We start from the raw sequence: 17,644 nt of genomic DNA, 5'->3' as shown, positions 1-17,644 counted from the left end.
TTGAATTCCGGCAGTGCTTTAGTAATTTGAAGGTTTTAAAATCTCACACAGATATCAAGAATCTACATATAAATCTCAACAATGGTGACAATCACACAAAAGATTCATATTGCAGTGCATGATGGGAGCCACCAATCAAAATGCATCCATGGCTCCCATCATGCAGTGCAGTATGAATAAATTATACAGCTGAATTGTCCTGTAATTTTTTTTTTCCTGTTTGCATGTTTTTTTTTTTTTTTGCTATTGTTTTGTTATGACTTTAATAGCTTGTATTGTGATGTTCAGAGTTGATCTGTGTGTCACTAGTTTGTTTATTGTCACCATTGTTGTGATTCATATGCTGATTCTTGATGTTTGTGTGTCTAAACACAAGAGCTCCAGTGCACAAAGATTTTTCAAAATTGTTCATATTGCTGTTGGATCTCAAACTGTAGAATCTCAGGCGTACAATTACCAATACTAAAACGCAACATCAATCATATAGTCAAAGATTTAGACTCTGAATGACATCAGTGAATCAGGTCACTACATGATGATAATGTCAACATCACAACATATTGTTAGCAGGTTTTCTCGTGCAATAACAAATTTGCTTTATAAACACAATGTTGGAGCAGCCAGAGACAAACTAACAATTAAAAATGAAAAGGTTCAAGAGCCCAACTAAAACAAACACTGACCACCATAATGGTGGCTTGAAATGAAAAATTCCATAAAACATTGCCGTCTAAACTCCTGTTGATTCTCAATAACTTTTTGTAGATGTATGACAGAAATAAAGTCACACTGGTAATAATAAGTGCAATAATGTGTAAAGGTTCGAAGTCAGTATTTCTTGTGTTTCTCTTTTTTTCCATTCTTGTTGTTTCTCTGTCCTTCAATGATTCTGCTTATTAACATCAGGTGTCACCACTAATGGCCAATCATCACTTAATTAAGCACTTAATTATCTCATTAACTTCAACACTGCTTCAGTGTTCATTTTTAACACCCTGTAGTTGGACCTATATGTACACCAGGAGTGTTCATTTAACACTGGGAATTTTGCTCTGTATGGGAGAAACATCAAGTCGATGCCTTGATAACGTTAGGCTGCATTTTGCAGTTAGCCTACAACAAATTTAACACCCTCATTTCTATGAAACTGAAAACAATTGAACTAGCTGGAGACTTTGACACAAGACAAAACAGAACAGATGTTTCAAAACCAATCAGATAACGTTACTATGGCTTATTGGCTTTGTATGGCAGGCAGTAACGTTAGCCAAGTAGTTTACGGTTAGACTAGGCTAGCTATCGATAACGTTACACTGACACAATTTAAGTTAATGCTCTGAATTCGCAGCTAATATCAAATCCATAACTTTTTGATCAAGTTAAAATTTCCAGGTCAACCACAAATAATCCCACTACCTTTTTAATATCATCCAATAACTAATTCAATGCCGATTTGTTGCTTTGCCCACTTACCACTTTAAGACCATCTGTAAAACATTGCCAGCTCAACGTGCGAGACGAGTGAGTTGCTTGAACATACACAGCAAAGATTCTATGCGCGTAGCGCTCTAGATTTAATATACACAGACACCATATTAGGAAAAAGGGGCGGGCTGATGCTGACCGATTAATTACACATCCAGAAGAATACATTTGGGTCGTTATAGGCTCTGGTAATTATGGAGCATAATAGGAATAAATTTGTGACAAAAAAATTATCAGGGAGGAAAAATCTGAAAAATCACTTTGAATGGGCATGACGCCACTGTGTATGGCAAACATGCCAAGATTAAGGCTTAAAATTATGGCGCTTGTCCCTTCTTTCCTAACCTAGCTTAATGATCTGTTAAACTATATGTGGAGAACGTCTGCCTGTCATAACATCTAAACTAACAATGTGCATAGATGTGTGTGTGACATGCGTGTGGGGAATATCTGCCTGTCTTAACATGCCTAGTTATTGAACTGAATTGAATCCACACTGAAAAAATGACTGTAATGTTTTCTGTAGATCTGCTTTATAGCAGAATATGTCTTATATTTGTTTGGATCCTTGATTATTATTTTGCTGTTCATTTGCCTTCTGTAAAGCCGTTTTTAAACAATCCTTATTAGTAGCCTAAAGCGCTAGGTATAGCCTATAAATAATTTCATGTGCATCTTTTTCTTTATGATAAAAAAAATATCCCTAGAGAATGTCTAATAAGGGGAGAACTTCCAATCTCAGTAAACCTCCGGCTTCTGAACTGGTTGCAGTTCCACTCTGGTTCCATATGAGGGCGCTCACAGGACGAGTGCAGAATGAATGGAGGTCTATGTAGATATACCCCTCAAAATCCACTTTTCTCAGGATATAATTGTTTGCCTAGTAATTTGAATGTTGTATTCGAAAGGAGATTCAAAGAAAATAAACATTGCTGGGTGTTAATTTTTTTAGAGTCACTTATTTGCTTTAAAAAGTCTTTTAAAATGTCAATGACGACATACACATCGTACCACCAGAGTTACTGCTTTACGGCAATCCTTCAGTCACTTTGGTGCTTTCACGCTCTGCACTTTCTTTTCATCGACAAGACTGCTGACACAGGTAAATACACGGGCTAGAGGAGTTTTTGTTTTGTTGTTTTAAAAGACCATGCTGAAAATACACACACACATTCTGGTCCCGCTTCGGATGCCACAATGCCATCAAGCGGTATCTCTGGTCGTAATCAGTCCTTCACTGTCCAATCAGCGTTCATTAGCAGAATGCTAGCATGTTATGGGCAACAACAACTCAACCTGTAAAAAATCAAAAGGGCATAAGTACTCGTTCATTCAACTTACGACCTATAACCCATGTTGAACTTGCAAAACCTACAATCAAATCTAGGTTTTCTCAACGGCAATAGGGTGAAAGAGACAAATTTTGCCGTCTAGCTCCATAGACTCCCATTCATTTTGCACTCATGGGCAATCGCCCCCCAGTGGAACTCTGGTGGAACTACAACCAAAATTCGGTACAATAGGACTTAATAGGGAGTGGCCAGGCTCTCCGTAGACAGGCTCTGATATCCCTTTAACCTTGATTTGTTAATAAATCAAACAAATAAAATAAAGAAACAAAATATAATCCTGGGGCCCTATGTATGTTTTTGACTGTACTAAAGCATAAAAATACCATAATATGTTTGCAGATATTTAGGAAACATGCTGAGTTCACATACTCATTTCTCTGATAAACAACACTACAGCCAGTTATTTTACTTTGAAATGTGCGTTCTGTGTCGGAATATCTGTTTTTGTTTTGGTCTGTTTGATTCCGACCGTTGCCAATATGTAAGTATTTTGCCACCACAGGTTGCCAGTTAGTGGAAAACACAGTGTATTGCAGCCATTGAAGTCAGCAAACTAACTGGGTCAGAGATCACAGATTCTAACCGAACTAAAAAGCCTCAGCACCCATCTAAAAATCACTATGAACAGGAGCATATTAAAACGCGATATCATCTCATCAAATCATTAAATCAACTCATCAACTTACATTGTGTAAGTCTCCTCGGCTTTATTATCAATTGCGCTCGCTCCTGTTGCGAGTGCTCAATCTGGCAACCAATGTCGAATTTGAGGAAGAGTGGGCGGGGCAAACAACTCTCTCTAATATTTAGAATTTGGACTGCAGTGCCTATTTTAATGCTACATACTGCACCTTTAAATCTTAAATGTCAAAGATGCTGTAAAGAAAACTGTGCGACTCCACTCTAGGGACTAAACAACATTCCTCCCGGGTTAGTGACATCACTAACCCTTAAATTTACATAAACCCCATCCATGCATGTTGAGAAGAGGAAGAGTTGTTGTGGTACAGCACATTTGTGAGTTTGTTCAAGCTGTTGTATCCGTCTATTCACATGCAATACAGTATGTAACACAAATGCAATAGCATGTCACTAGGCATCTTAAGACAGTCCCACACGAGCGATTTATAGATTATCATGACAGAATATGCTAATTGAATATAATGAACTCCACATCAGCAACATAACAAAACGACACGTTTTTACTGCCCCTAAAAAGGGACGATTTTATCATGCTGTAAAAAATGATCTTTGGGGTATTCTTGCAATGTTTTTATTGTAGAAACATGGAATGTGAAATGTAGAAAGACGAATGTTTAAACATGAAATTCTTTTTCACTGTGTGCTTAGAGAATATATTCAGCTGTGTTACTGAATGTCTCATGTGCACAGGGCAGGAGTCTGATGCTGAAAACTGCAGCAAAACAGAAACAGCTGAAGCTAAAAAGAGACTTTTTGATCGTCTCAGCTTTAACGAGAATTCCTCTCAGAATACTAGAATGTGGCCCTTGACATTCCATGACAACCCATTAGATGTCCCTTACTTCGACCCTGCCTTCATATATGTGGACATATATGTGACCTCCATCACAAATGTGGTAATTGTCCAGCATGATTCAGGTCATTATGGGATTTCAAGCAGTTGTTGTATCATCTCTCAACACTTCTTTTTTATCTACAGAATGAAAAAGCCCAGAGCATCTCGACACAGGTCAAAATGATAACTGTAAGTGTTTTAAAAACCTATTGGTAACACTTTACGGTAAGGGAACATGAATTATCATGACTTCATATATAAATTCATGCATGAAATAGGCATTAATTAATGCATTAATATCCCATGAATCATCAGGAACTAACACGAATTTAACGTTTTCATTAATGACTTCATGGATGAACAACACCTTAATTAAAACATTAACTAAGATGAGTACATTATCATGAATTATGATTTATTACTCATGAATCAAGATGTTTCTTTGTTCACAAAAAATTGGTCTTTACTATTACCATTGTGGATAAAGCTACGGTTATGGTACATGAATCATCATGAACTCATGCATAAAAAAAAACATTAATTCATGCATGCTAGAGTACTCTTCGAATTATTAAAGGAATATACAAAAATCCACATTACCTCATACATGCATACAGGCTAGAACTGTATATCAATTAATGTGAGAACTGTTTTTCTGAATTATGATCTGAGTTTCCAAGCATGTTCATGTCTTCTTCATAGCCTGCAGGTAAATGGACAGACCCCAAATGTGACAAATCACAGCACATAGCACACAAATTCTGTTGACATTCAAATACAGTAATCATCATTAACTAAGCATTATCTTTTAATGACTTCATCATGTGTGTGGCCCCTCAACTAAAGTGTTGATTTGGTCCTTTGAAAAACTGATGAACAATGTGCTATTAATGGTGCCATAACTGTGAAATGACATGAATATGAACATGAAAGTTCTCACCTGCAAACAATGTACTGTGGACACAAATGGACTTTGATCCTAACTTTACTGCTTTATTCTTAAACAGTATAAACCAGTTAAATCAACAGCTACCTGGGAAGAGCTGAGAAGGAATTCAGTAAATACACCATGAACTTTATTTTAAGTGCCTGTATCTGAAAACTCAACTACTTTAACTTTTGTAAAACAGCTTTATGGTTTTGTAAAAAAAAAAAAAAAAATTAGAAATATCGTGCAAAAGTTTATTTATTTTAGTAATTCAACTTAAAAGGTGAAACTAATATATTATATAGACTCATTACATTCAAAGAGAGATATTTCGAACCTTTATTTGTTATAATTTTGATGATTATGGCTTACAGCTATGAAAACCTTTTCACAATATCCTAATTTTTATTTTGGGGTTTTCATAGCACACTGTTCATCAGTGTTTCGAAGGACCAAATCAATACTTTAGTTGAGGGGCCACACACATGATGAAGTCATTAAAAGATAATGCTTAGTAATAATAAGATAATGCTATTGTTTTTGAATGTCAACAGAATTCATGTGCTATGTGCTGTGATTTGCCACATTTGGGGTCTGTCCATTCTACCTGCAGGCTATGAAGAATGTAGTGATAGTGTAGTTCTGGATGTGAGTACAGAAACTAACCACTAGGTGGCAGTAGCATTCCACTTACCTGTAGAGTATGCAGAAGGAGAGTCAGAAGAGGGGACGTGATGATGCTGTTCTTAACTCGCGACCTGAAAGTTAATAAAATATAGGTTTTGTTACACAACTGTTTCTTTACTGAAACAAGAAACATTACATGGTACCAGGAGTGGTGATGATCATCAACACTGACAGCCGTCATGGAAAGTGTTAAACCGCCTGACGCTGTGAACTGGACTGGAAATATTGATCACGAATGGCGTATATTTAAACAGAGATTTACGCTGTATTTGCAAGCGGTGGGCCTTGATGGAGCGTCGGATGCACGCAGGATTGCGTTGCTTCTCACCGTCGCGGGACCTCAGTCGATAGAGGTGCTTAACACTTGTGTTTGAACAGGCTGACGACAAAGGCAAATACGACGTGGTCATGGAGAAGTTTGATTCACACTGCACGCCGAAGAAAAACGGGACTTTTGAAAGGTATGTTTTTCCTTCTCGTTTACCACAACAAAGAGTGACTTTTGACAGTTTCTTGATGGATTTAAATTTGAAAGCAAAAAAACTGTTGCAAGATACAATGATCCGTGATCAAATTGTGTTCGGCATCAATGATAAAAAAGTGAGGGAGAGGCTCTTGAGAGAGACAGAGCTAACCTTGAATGAAGCAGAGCGGATATGCCATGCCAATGAAATAGCTCTTCAGCATGCTAAAACCTTTGGTGACAACACAAAGATGAGTGGAAGTGACAGTTCAGCTGTAGCTGCAGTAACAGAGAAGATGCAGAAAAGCAGAATGAGTAAACTGAAACAGCAAAAGGAGAAAGAACTGTTTAACTCTAAGAGATGTGTCAAAAGACACCCGCCAAAACAGTGCCCAGCCTACGGCAAAGTCTGTGCCAAATGTAAAGGACAGAATCATTTTGCCAAGCAATGCTTTTCAAAAGGTGGACAAAGACAAAGAGAGAGTGTAAATACAGTGGAAGAAACAGCCCTCAGTGACACATTCTTCGTTGGAATGGTGCAGCAGGCTGATATCAGTCAAGAAAGAATAGAACAGATTGATGTGAATAGTGTTGCACGGGACAAATGGATGACTGCTCTGGAAATAAATGGAGCAACAGTATCACTCAAGCTAGACACGGGAGCAAAAGTCAATATGATTTCGGAGTATGATATCAGAGCAATGAAAATCAAGCCACGTATATGTCAGAAAACGGTGCAACTCAAAGTCTATAATGGACAGGACATTCCAACAAAAGGAACATGCACTCTCAGGGTGAAAGTTAAAAACAAAGAACATCCCCTCATGTTCGTGGTTGTTCCAGATGGCCATGATTCTGTGCTGGGAGACAAGGCATGTGAAGACCTGGGTCTAGTAAGAAGAATATACACCATAAATAATGGAGAAACACAGAACAGTGTGGAACATATAGTGAAACAGTTTCCAGACATATTTGAAGGGTTTGGAGTATTACCATTCACAACAAAATACAAAATACAGTTGAAAAAAGATGCGCAGCCAGTAGTCCACGCACCAAGACGGGTTCCAGCACCACTTTGTGATAAGTTGAGACAAGAGCTGGAAAGAATGACATCAATGGGAGTTATAGAAAAAGTGGAAGAGCCTACAGAGTGGGTTAACTCAATGGTGTGCGTGTAGAAAGCCAATGGTGATCTACGTGTGTATGGATCCAAAAGACTTAAACGCAAACATTCAGAGAGAACATTATCAGATTCCGACACAAGGGGAAATTATAAGTGAAATGGCAGGTGCAAAGTTCTTTACAAAGCTGGATGCATCTCAGGGCTTTTGGCAGCTGAAACTACATGAGGACAGCACAAAGTATTGCACATTCAACACACCCTTTGGCCGATATTCCTTCTTGAGGATGCCGTTTGGAATTTCCTCAGCTCCTGAAGTATTCAACAGGACTATGGAACACATAATAGAAGGTATCGAGGGTGTGCGTGTTTATGTGTATGACATTGTATTGTCGGGATCCACAATAGAACAGCACAACAAGAGGCTCATGGACGTCCTACAGCGAGTAAGGAAGTATGGGCTCAAGTTGAATAAGGACAAATGCCAGTTTGGAGCGAAGGAAATCACATTCCTAGAAGATAAACTGTCAGAAGGGGGTGTGGAACCAGACAGCAGTAAAATACAAGCAATACTCAAAATGCCCAGTGATGGGGATGATCAATTTCGTCTGAAAGTTCATACCAAACCTGTCTTCAAAAACAGTTTATTTGAGAGAGCTGTTATGTGATAAAGGCGAGTTCAAATGGACAGCTGATCATGAACAATGAGGACGACTGAAGACTCTCCTCACTACAGAGCCTGTGCTGACATTCTTTGACCCAATAAAGAGGACAAAGATCTCAACAGATGCATCAAAAGATGGACTGGGTGCAGTTTTACTGCAGGCGGAGGGAGAGAATTGGAGGCCAGTCGCATATGCCTCCAGAACGATGACTTCGTCTGAATGTCGGTACGCACAAATCGAAAAAGAGGGCCTGGGTTTAGTGTATGGAGTGGAGAAATTTCACGGCTATGTGTACGGCTTACCGACATTTGTGGCAGAGACCGATCACAAGCCATTAATTGCCATCATTAAAAAGAACTTGAATTAAATGTCTCCAAGAATCCAACGGCTGATGATGCGACTGCAGAGGTATGATATGGAGCTAATGTACACTCAAGGAAAGTATCTACTTCTGGCAGATTCTCTGTCCAGAGCTGCGGAACAGAGTGGAAAATGTGAAAGTTCCACAGAGGTTGATGTGACTCAGCATGTCAACATGGTAGCTGAAGCTCTTCCTGTCACAGATGCAAAACTCAAACAAATTGCAGTGGAGACTGAGACAGATAAATGTCTGCAATTGGTCATTACACATCTGAATGAAGGTTGGCCTAGAGGAGAATGTGCCCAGTACTACAACATCAGAACAGAGTTGAGTGTTGTCAAGGGACTTCTGCTGAGACAGAACAGGATCATTATCCCTCAGTCACTGCGACAGGAGATGTTGAAAAAACTGCATGAGGGACACCTTGGTGCAGAAAAATGTAAAAGACGGGCTAGAACTGCAATCTATTGGCCCGGAATAAACGCAGACATCGACAGGATGTTGTCAACCTGTGATACTTGCTTGAAGCATCATGCTAAGCAACAGAAGGAGCCAATGATCATCACTGATCCACCTGATGAACCATGGCAAAAAGTTGGGAATGACTTGTTCTTCCTGGATGGACGAAACTATTTGCTTGTGATAGACTATCTGTCAAACTATCCAGAGATTGCATTGCTTCCCCATACATCTGCTGCTTGTGTGATAAAACACATAAAATCCATCTTTGCGAGACACGGCATTCCGCAGGTGGTTTGCAGTGATAATGGGCTGTGCTACAGTGGCAAAGACTTCCAGAAGTTTGCTGAGGAATATGGGTTTCAACATGTGACATCGAGCCCATTATATCCACAGTCTAATTAAAAGGCAGAGAAGGGAGTACACATAGTGAAGCTACTACTCAAGAAAGCAGTGGACAGCCAATCAGATCCTTATTTAGCTCTGCTGAATTGCACAAGACTGTGCTGTTATGAATCCAGTAGGAAAAGAGATCTTATGTATTGTTTATATATTTCGTGTGTGTATGTCTCTATGTGATAGAATTATTATTTGATGCAAATAATTCTAGCCGGCTCAGCCAAACTTTATCAGATGGCGGCTCAATTTGGCTTACGAAATTATAAGCTGGCGGCGGCTGAAATTCTAAATGCCGCAAATGGTGGCGCCTGGCGGTGGCTTCGGGTCTAGACCTAAGCCATAAGTGTCTGCATTCTGCATTGCAGCCAATGCTCTGCTTGCACTAGAGGAGTGTGTAAGATATCTAGGGTTAACCCAGCATCTTTGCAACTCCTCAATATAATCCTTTGATGGTGGAATTGTAAAAGGAGAGAGTTGCGCTGAACCTCTGAAAAAAGCACTAGAAGATGCTGCCACCGCAGGGGCTGTATCAAGACCCAAGCAAGCCAATGCAGCCTGAAGAGCTTGCTTCATCACCTCTTGCTCTGACTGTGGACCTTCTGCAGATCCATGACCGGCATTCTGGGAGCCATCATTGGAGAAATGGGATTGATGATCAGATATAACCTCCACTTCATCATCATCATAGAACTGGCTGTGAGAAGCCGCTATTGAAAGGACATCCTCGTCCACAATGACCGACTCCATAACAGTGGCTTCGACTGAAGATACTAGTCTCCCGCCCAGTTACAAATTCATAAGCGAAGACTTCATCTGAGCAACCTCAGAAGTCAGCGCATCCAACCTCTTACCTAAGGGGTCATCGCAAGGGGTTGCGGAACTCTGAAGAACGGATTCCAAAGGTTTTTTTTTCTTTTCTTTTTCTTTAATCTATGACCTGCAATATGTGCATGTGAGAAGATTATAGGGTGAGCAGTCTGCAGGAAGCCATGGGGTTAAATAGGGGATCACCCCAAGTCATCCTATTAGACTCGACCTATGCATTTGCAACAAGAGATACTGCCTCTGGAAGTTAAGAAGAACGATAGAACAGTGTTAATTCAACACTGGGGAATTTACTGTGCAATGTCTTATAATCGCTCTGAACTTCATCTAATTTTCCAGGGTTGGCCAAATTCCAATATGACGTGGTCTCCTGAGGAATATTGTGGAATCAAATCCTATGCAGCCCCTAAAAATATGTTTTGGACTCCAGACATTGGTATAATGGAAAGGTATAACAAATACTTCAGTCAGAACCTTTTATTTTGGCTGTTTTTACCTTTTAATGATAGATCAGAAAGGTTTAAAATTATGTATAAAATAAGGGTAATGGTATGACAATGGAATTGACAAGGAATTTTAAGACCGATTCAAAGGCTTTGTTTATAGTGCACATAAAACAGCCTGTGAGATACGTTTTGGCTGGTCCCTGGAGCGTACAATCACACCAGTGTGAATAGAATGTTTAGTGCATCATGTCATCAACTCAGCGCTGTCAATATATCATAACTAGTCAGTGTTTTCTACCACATAAGGTGTACCTTAGGTTTCAGACAGCAAAATCCCCAGTGTTAAATGAACACCCCTCCTTGTACACGTGTCCACACACTAGAGTGTTAAAAGTAACACTGAAGCAGTGTTGAAGTTAATGAGATGATTGACAATGATTGACAATTATGTAATGTAAAGAAACCAGGCTTAATAGCCTACCTCAGGGTTGGTAGAGACAGTGTCCCGTTTCTATGTTGACAATGTTAATATTGCTGGAGTCTTGGTTCAACCTTTCAACACTGTCAAAGACCTTGGTATAATCTTTGATTCTTCTCTCTCCTTCCTTACACACATGTCATTTCCTCGCTCACTAAGTCTGCCTTCTTTCACCTTTGTAATATAATGTGCTTAGGTTAGTTTCTGAATATCAGCAATGTTGAGTTTCATCACTTCACAGCTTGACTACTGTAATTCTCTTTTCTATGGCTTAGCCATTATGAAGGACTAAAATGACAAAAGGAAAAATAAATAAATGAATAAATAAAAGTAGAAATAAATAAATAAATAAATGCAGAAATATAGTGAAAATAAATACATGTTGGTAATATAAATGGCTATTTCTGTATTTTTACATGTATTTATTTATTTATGCATTTATAAATGTATTTATACATATTTATTTATTTATTTATTTATACATTTATTTATACATTTATTTATTTCTGTATTTCCACATTTCCAAAAATATTTATTTCTGTATTTCCACATTTCCAAATTTATTTGTCCCTGCATCTGTATGCTTGAGTGAGGGGTGCCAACATCAGTCTGAAGCTTGATTGGTTAGCTGGGGGCCGCATCGCTAACCAGACAGAAGCAAATGATCCATTCATCTCTGGACGCAGGCTACCCAAGAATGCTGTGACTAGTGTGTAATACAATCTATGGTAATGAGCTATGGTAATGAGTGAAATAAGTGTTGTAGTATAACCATCAGGACAGCAGTTATGTGTGAACTGAATTTGGCAACAATGCAGTGTATTATAGTGAAGTTATTGACTGTTTTCGTAGTAATGCTTTTCGGGGTTTGCACTTTGCAGACGGTCCCTTCGGATCTGTCTCAGCCGCCTACGCATAGAGATCAATGTATTTTATCCATTGCGAAGGAAAGCTCGTTTCGAGGAAAATTAGGTTGTAGCTGCTTGTCTACGTTACTACGATTAAAAAGAGGCATCATTTGTGTAGCAACGTTTATCTGTGAATCTGTGAATTTGTTGCCAACTTTACTCAACTAGAAAAGTTTACTGCTTTCGAGCTGGTCAGCCACATCGCGCAACAAGTCCGTCAGCGGCCTCCCACTTGAAGCCATTTCGTCTCTCCAGCTGGAGACCCCACATGCATGCTAGAGACACACGGGATCCGCTGATTGATGTCACCATAGATTAAGAAGATGTTAATCAGTAGATCTGACTGCGCAGTGCATGATGGACCCGTCCAAAGAAAAGCATCAGGCTCACAACAAACTGTAAAACTTGGCAATGCTGATCAACAATGAATCAATATTCTGTTGCTGGATTGTCTATTTCTCGCCTTAAATCTTTTCAGAAATATATTTCAGTGTACTGTTTACCCGACCGCCAAAACAGACTATAGTATCCAACTGCAGACCCGCAGCACCACCAGTTTCAGAACCCCAGTGCCAGAACTGGAAGTAAGGGGCGGAGCTTACGTTGTAACACCAGCGCCAGGACCATAAGTGAGGGGCGGAGCTTACGTTCTAAACCGAGTAACGCCACCTAACGTTTTGGAGCGTAATTTGCTTAGACACGAAACGGCATGCTTTTATTACACATGAAACGTCAAACCTTATACGTATGTTATAATGATACATTAAGGAACAGTACAATAAGCATTTTAAAACATTGATTTTGTGTAATATAATTGAATATAGTGATCCGTTTCATTGTATTATGAGAGTTACTTCCTGATCATGATGGTGAAAAATAATGCTTGAAACTTATGGGTATTTTAATGTATAACAGTTTAATTATTTTAGCTAAGCAGTTTATGTAGATTTATGAAGGTAAGACCTTTGTTTTTGGTTTTTATGAAGGAGTTAACTCTGTATAAGAAAGCTTTGAAAGATATAAAAACAAGACAAGCCTTGGAGGTTTTCAAAATTATACACAATTTGATAACTGATTAGACCTCTGTGATATTTTATGTTCTATTTATTTATTTATTGTGTTTACAAATTTTTTAAATTGTTTTGATATTGAAGGTATGTATTTTTAATATGAATTTGTAATGCCTGGTTTTGATTGTTTAATTAAAAAACAAAACAAAAAAAAAACGTATGGGCATTTTATATAAAATATACTTTATTTCACAAGCGTCCAGCATGCATTTTTCTTTATGTAAAATAATAATGTCAAACATCTAAAAAAGAGAGAGAAAATTCGGCATTGTTTTAAAAGAAACAATAAAAATGTATACAACAAATGACCAATTTACCCCTAGGTCCATTTTATCACAACAATCCTGTATAAATTTAACTTACAATGTATCAAATGGGGAACTCACTCTCAGGCCAATTTTGTCCTTACATTCTTGCAAAAATAACTACAATGTAATAATAATAATTCCGGCCCTCCCTCACTTCCGGTTCTGGCGCTGGGGTTCTGAAACTGGTGGTGCTGCGGGTCTGCAGCTGGATATATCTCAAAACGGACGATCCACAGTTAAGCACCGCTCGGCTCATTACCATAGCTCATAACCATAGATTGTATTACACACTAGTCGCAGCATTCATAGCGTCCAGAGATGGATAGATGGATTCGTTCGCTTTATTTATTTATTGCTGTATTACCATACAGGCGCAGGGAAAAATAAATGTTAAAATGTTGAAATACAGAAATAAATAAATGTAGAAATGTGGAAATACAGAAATAAATGTTGAAATACAAAAATAAACAAATATAGAAATAAATGTATACATAAATAAATACATAAATGTATAAATAAATGTATACATACATAAATAAATACATATATGAATGCATAAATAAATAAATAAATGTAAAAATACAGAAATAGCCATTTATATTACCAAAATGTATTTATTTTCACTATATTTCTGCATTTATTTATACTTTTATTTGTTTATTTATTTTTCCTTTTGTTATTTTTAGTCCTTCATAAAAGCAATTTCATAAATAGATAAGATTCAATATAAACTGTAAAAAGTAATACACTATATCTAATCAATAAAATTGTGGCAACAGATTACAAGCAATATTATTAATCAAATTTAACAAATTAGAATTAAGAATTAATCAAATTAATTATTTAGAAGCCAACCATTTAAAATGTGTAAAATTTAAACACAAATATCTGAATAACACGCAGATGTTAAAGATGAATTTAGAACTCTTTTTAACTCTTTAAAACATTTTTTATTGCTGATAATAAGCTGATAACAAGCAGAATCACCGAAGGAAAGAGAAACACAATAACTACAAGCCTTCAGCCACAGCCTTCAGTCTTAGATGAAATCAACTGAAAGGACATTAAATCTTTCTTATTACTAACCACACTGACTTCATTTCTGTCATTTGTCTACAGTTCTTTTTGAGAATTAAGTTTAGATGTTAATGGTTTATTGAAAATGTTTGTTCACCATTATGGAGATCAGTGTTTCATTTATTTGGGCAGTTTGACTCAGGCTTTGTATATCAGTTTGTGGTTTGTGTAATGGTGTTTGCCAAAGCATTTAATTTGTTGCAAATGAAAACCATAAACAAAGGTGATCAGATCATAAAGTTTTAAACATTGTTAAGAAAAATAGTTGCTAAGTTTTTTAACTGATCAAAATGTAGCTATTTGATATTATGCTGGTAGCCAGTGGCGGATGCAGAACGTGACAGATGGGTGGGCCTGGATTAAGTCGAGGTGGGCCTGAATCTAGGGTTTAGTATGCTATATTTATGGAGATGAGAAATAAAAACCGCACTGTACAGCTATGATCAGCTGTTCGGCCGAGCTTTCGAAGTTGTTAATACGGAAAGACCGATGCTGACCGGTTGTTTTTTGTCAAATGACCTTGCGGCACTCTCTGAAAAGTTGAGATGTTTTTCATCTCGCCGCGACATATAGGCGCGCCTGGAAAAACGAGCGCGCTGCAGCCTGCACCACATGCGTATGGCAACTGCAAGCAGTGTTGCCAGATTGGAAATGTCCAATTATCGTACCAGGAGTTCAAAATGATCTATTTGGAAGAACATTATCGTACACGACGTAAACGTGAAGAATACAGCTATTTATCCCAACATGTAGGATGGATTAGATGGAGCAGTGTTGACGTGCGGCCGGGCGACATGTGTGGTGCCTGTGTGTGTGTGTGTGTGTAGGCTATAGGCTACGTGCTTGCGTGCAGGCAGGTGAGCTTGCAAAATGATTCTGGGTCAGAGAGAGAAGCGGTAGGATGTGTGTTTGGACGAACGACTGAAAACTCTGAAATTATCTTACATTATGGGATTTTTTTCATTTTTGATCGTACATCGTACAGAGGTCAAAATTATCGTACAAATACGATAATTATCGTCCATCTGGCAACACTGATGGCAAGCTAAAGTATTCATAAAGCATGCGGGACGCGCGATTTGCCATAAAAGCGCGCGTTCTTAACGTGCACTTTGTGGTTACGGAAAACGCGCGCCAGAAATTTGTGGTTTTTGCATTAAAAAAAATAAATAAATAATGTATGAAACTTTATAGTAAAGTGTTACCGGAATTACAACTGGAAAATTTGCGAGATGTGTCTCGAACGAAGGGATTAAGGGACTGTCCGAGGTGCTGAAATAAAAAACAGTGAACTTGAAACCGAGAGTTGTTTTTCTTTTCTTGTTACAAAAACACTTCAGAGGCATAAAACACCTGCAGACCGAAACAATATCATTTAAATAGCAGATCACACGTCGATGACGCACGTTTTGATGCAAAAAACGCGCGTTTCTGACGCGCATTTTCCGTGACCACAAAGCACACGTTAACAACGCGCGCTTTTATGACAAATCGCGAGTCCCTTGGCAGTCGAAACGCATGCGTTTGACGAGTCAATCAGATGCCTGACCATGTCTTTCACGACCGCGTCGCTTCCATTATGAGCGCGTAGGCCTACATCTGAAATAACAAACTTGAGCGCGCAAAAGACGTTATATGTGAACGGGCCCGTCTTTGTCTTTCCAAGACACGGTGTTCATGTGAACAATGAGCCTCGTCCCCTCTCCTTGCAAGGGTGTCAAAGTCTGGACAAAATATGTACAGTGACATGACATAACTGCCAGATTCAAACTGTGCGTTCGCGCGTTGGCTGGCCCTGAGCCAGAGATGGACGCGCTCAGACTTGTCATATATCATATAAAGTGTTCGTCGGGCCGTAAATGGCCAAACTTAATTCATTATTATTATTATTATTATTATTATTATTATTATGCAAATTAAAAATTTCGTTTTTATTAATCTGATTGGGTGGGCCACCTGTCAATCTGGGTGGGCACGTGCTCACCCAGGCCCGCCCATAAATCCGCGCCTGCTGGTAGCTATGAATTTTATACTATGGTGACTCCCAGGATGCATTGTGGCATGAAGCATGTCACCATTATTGAGATTCATATGCTGATTCTTGATTTCTGTGTATTAAAAAAAAAAATATTAAATTATATTAAAAAATCCTATAAATTAAAATTAAATTAAATTAAATTAAAATCCTTTAATGTATTTAAAAATCAAAATGTAAAGTGATCTGTGCCAACAAAATGATATATGTGAAAATCTATCAATATCATGTAAGATTTGATCAGTTAAAAGACTTAACAACTATTTTTCTTTACAATGTTTAAAATGTTATCATCTGATCAATTTTCTTCACGGTTTTCTTTGCAACAATTTAAATGCTTTGGCAAACACCATTACAAAAACCACAAACAAAAAGCCTGAGGTCAGAAAAGCCTGACCCGGTATCACTTTGAGAAGTCAAGTCGCAAATGTGCGCTTACAATCACAAACTAGTCAGTTCTGAAATAGTCAGAGGATGCAGTGCGAACTATTTTACCCGTCGCTCACTGCAGACTCATAACAAAGGTGTAATATTTTAATATTCGCAAGATGCAACGTGCTAAGTCAGTGATAGTCAGAAATCGGAAGGTCTCCTTAATGAGGTGCCCCGTGCTCAATTCATTAGTGCCTTTGGTGTGATCTATCCTGGACAGAGATTTGTGGGAATACCAGACTGCACATTAATCTACTAGAAATAATGATTTCAGAGTAATGCTGAATAAATCAAATATAACATTTTATTTGTCAGGTAAAAATGTATCATGCCAATTCCACAATTAAATGATTAAAAGCCAATTCAGAAATAATAAATACAAAACATCAATTGCCCAAATATGACTCTAAGAGTAAGAAATGCATTCCTAACAGCAGAGATGGGCAAAAAGTATTTAATTACAAATTAAAAATACTTTCTCATCAAATGTATTTAAATCAAATACAAAATACTGTTGTGAAAAATGTATTTATTTAATTATTTAAGTATTTAATTAAAGTAATTTGTAATTTGAAGATACAAGAATCCAAAAAAACTAAAGCAATCATT

The 17,644-nt window shown here is 37.9% G+C and overlaps 1 protein-coding gene across 1 annotated transcript in view; it reads left to right on the top strand.

Annotated features, from left to right (window-relative positions):
- The first annotated feature begins 776 nt into the window (after nucleotides 1–776).
- Nucleotides 777–17,644, top strand: part of LOC143738665 (5-hydroxytryptamine receptor 3A-like) — a 28,609-nt gene continuing 11,741 nt past the window's right edge. Inside the window, exons 1-3 of the mRNA XM_077230735.1 lie at nucleotides 777–4,435; nucleotides 4,519–4,563; nucleotides 10,621–10,730. Coding sequence (XP_077086850.1) covers nucleotides 4,160–4,435; nucleotides 4,519–4,563; nucleotides 10,621–10,730 — 431 coding nt within the window. The 5' untranslated portion in view covers nucleotides 777–4,159. The remainder of the gene's footprint in view (nucleotides 4,436–4,518; nucleotides 4,564–10,620; nucleotides 10,731–17,644) is intronic.

The sequence above is a fragment of the Siphateles boraxobius genome, unplaced genomic scaffold (genome assembly GCF_051911475.1).
Source record: "Siphateles boraxobius isolate OS27281-9 unplaced genomic scaffold, OSU_SipBor_1 15, whole genome shotgun sequence".
In the NCBI taxonomy this organism is placed as follows: domain Eukaryota; kingdom Metazoa; phylum Chordata; class Actinopteri; order Cypriniformes; family Leuciscidae; genus Siphateles; species Siphateles boraxobius.
Note: the sequence above shows the minus strand (reverse complement) of the source record. Positions and strands in the feature narration are given on the sequence as shown.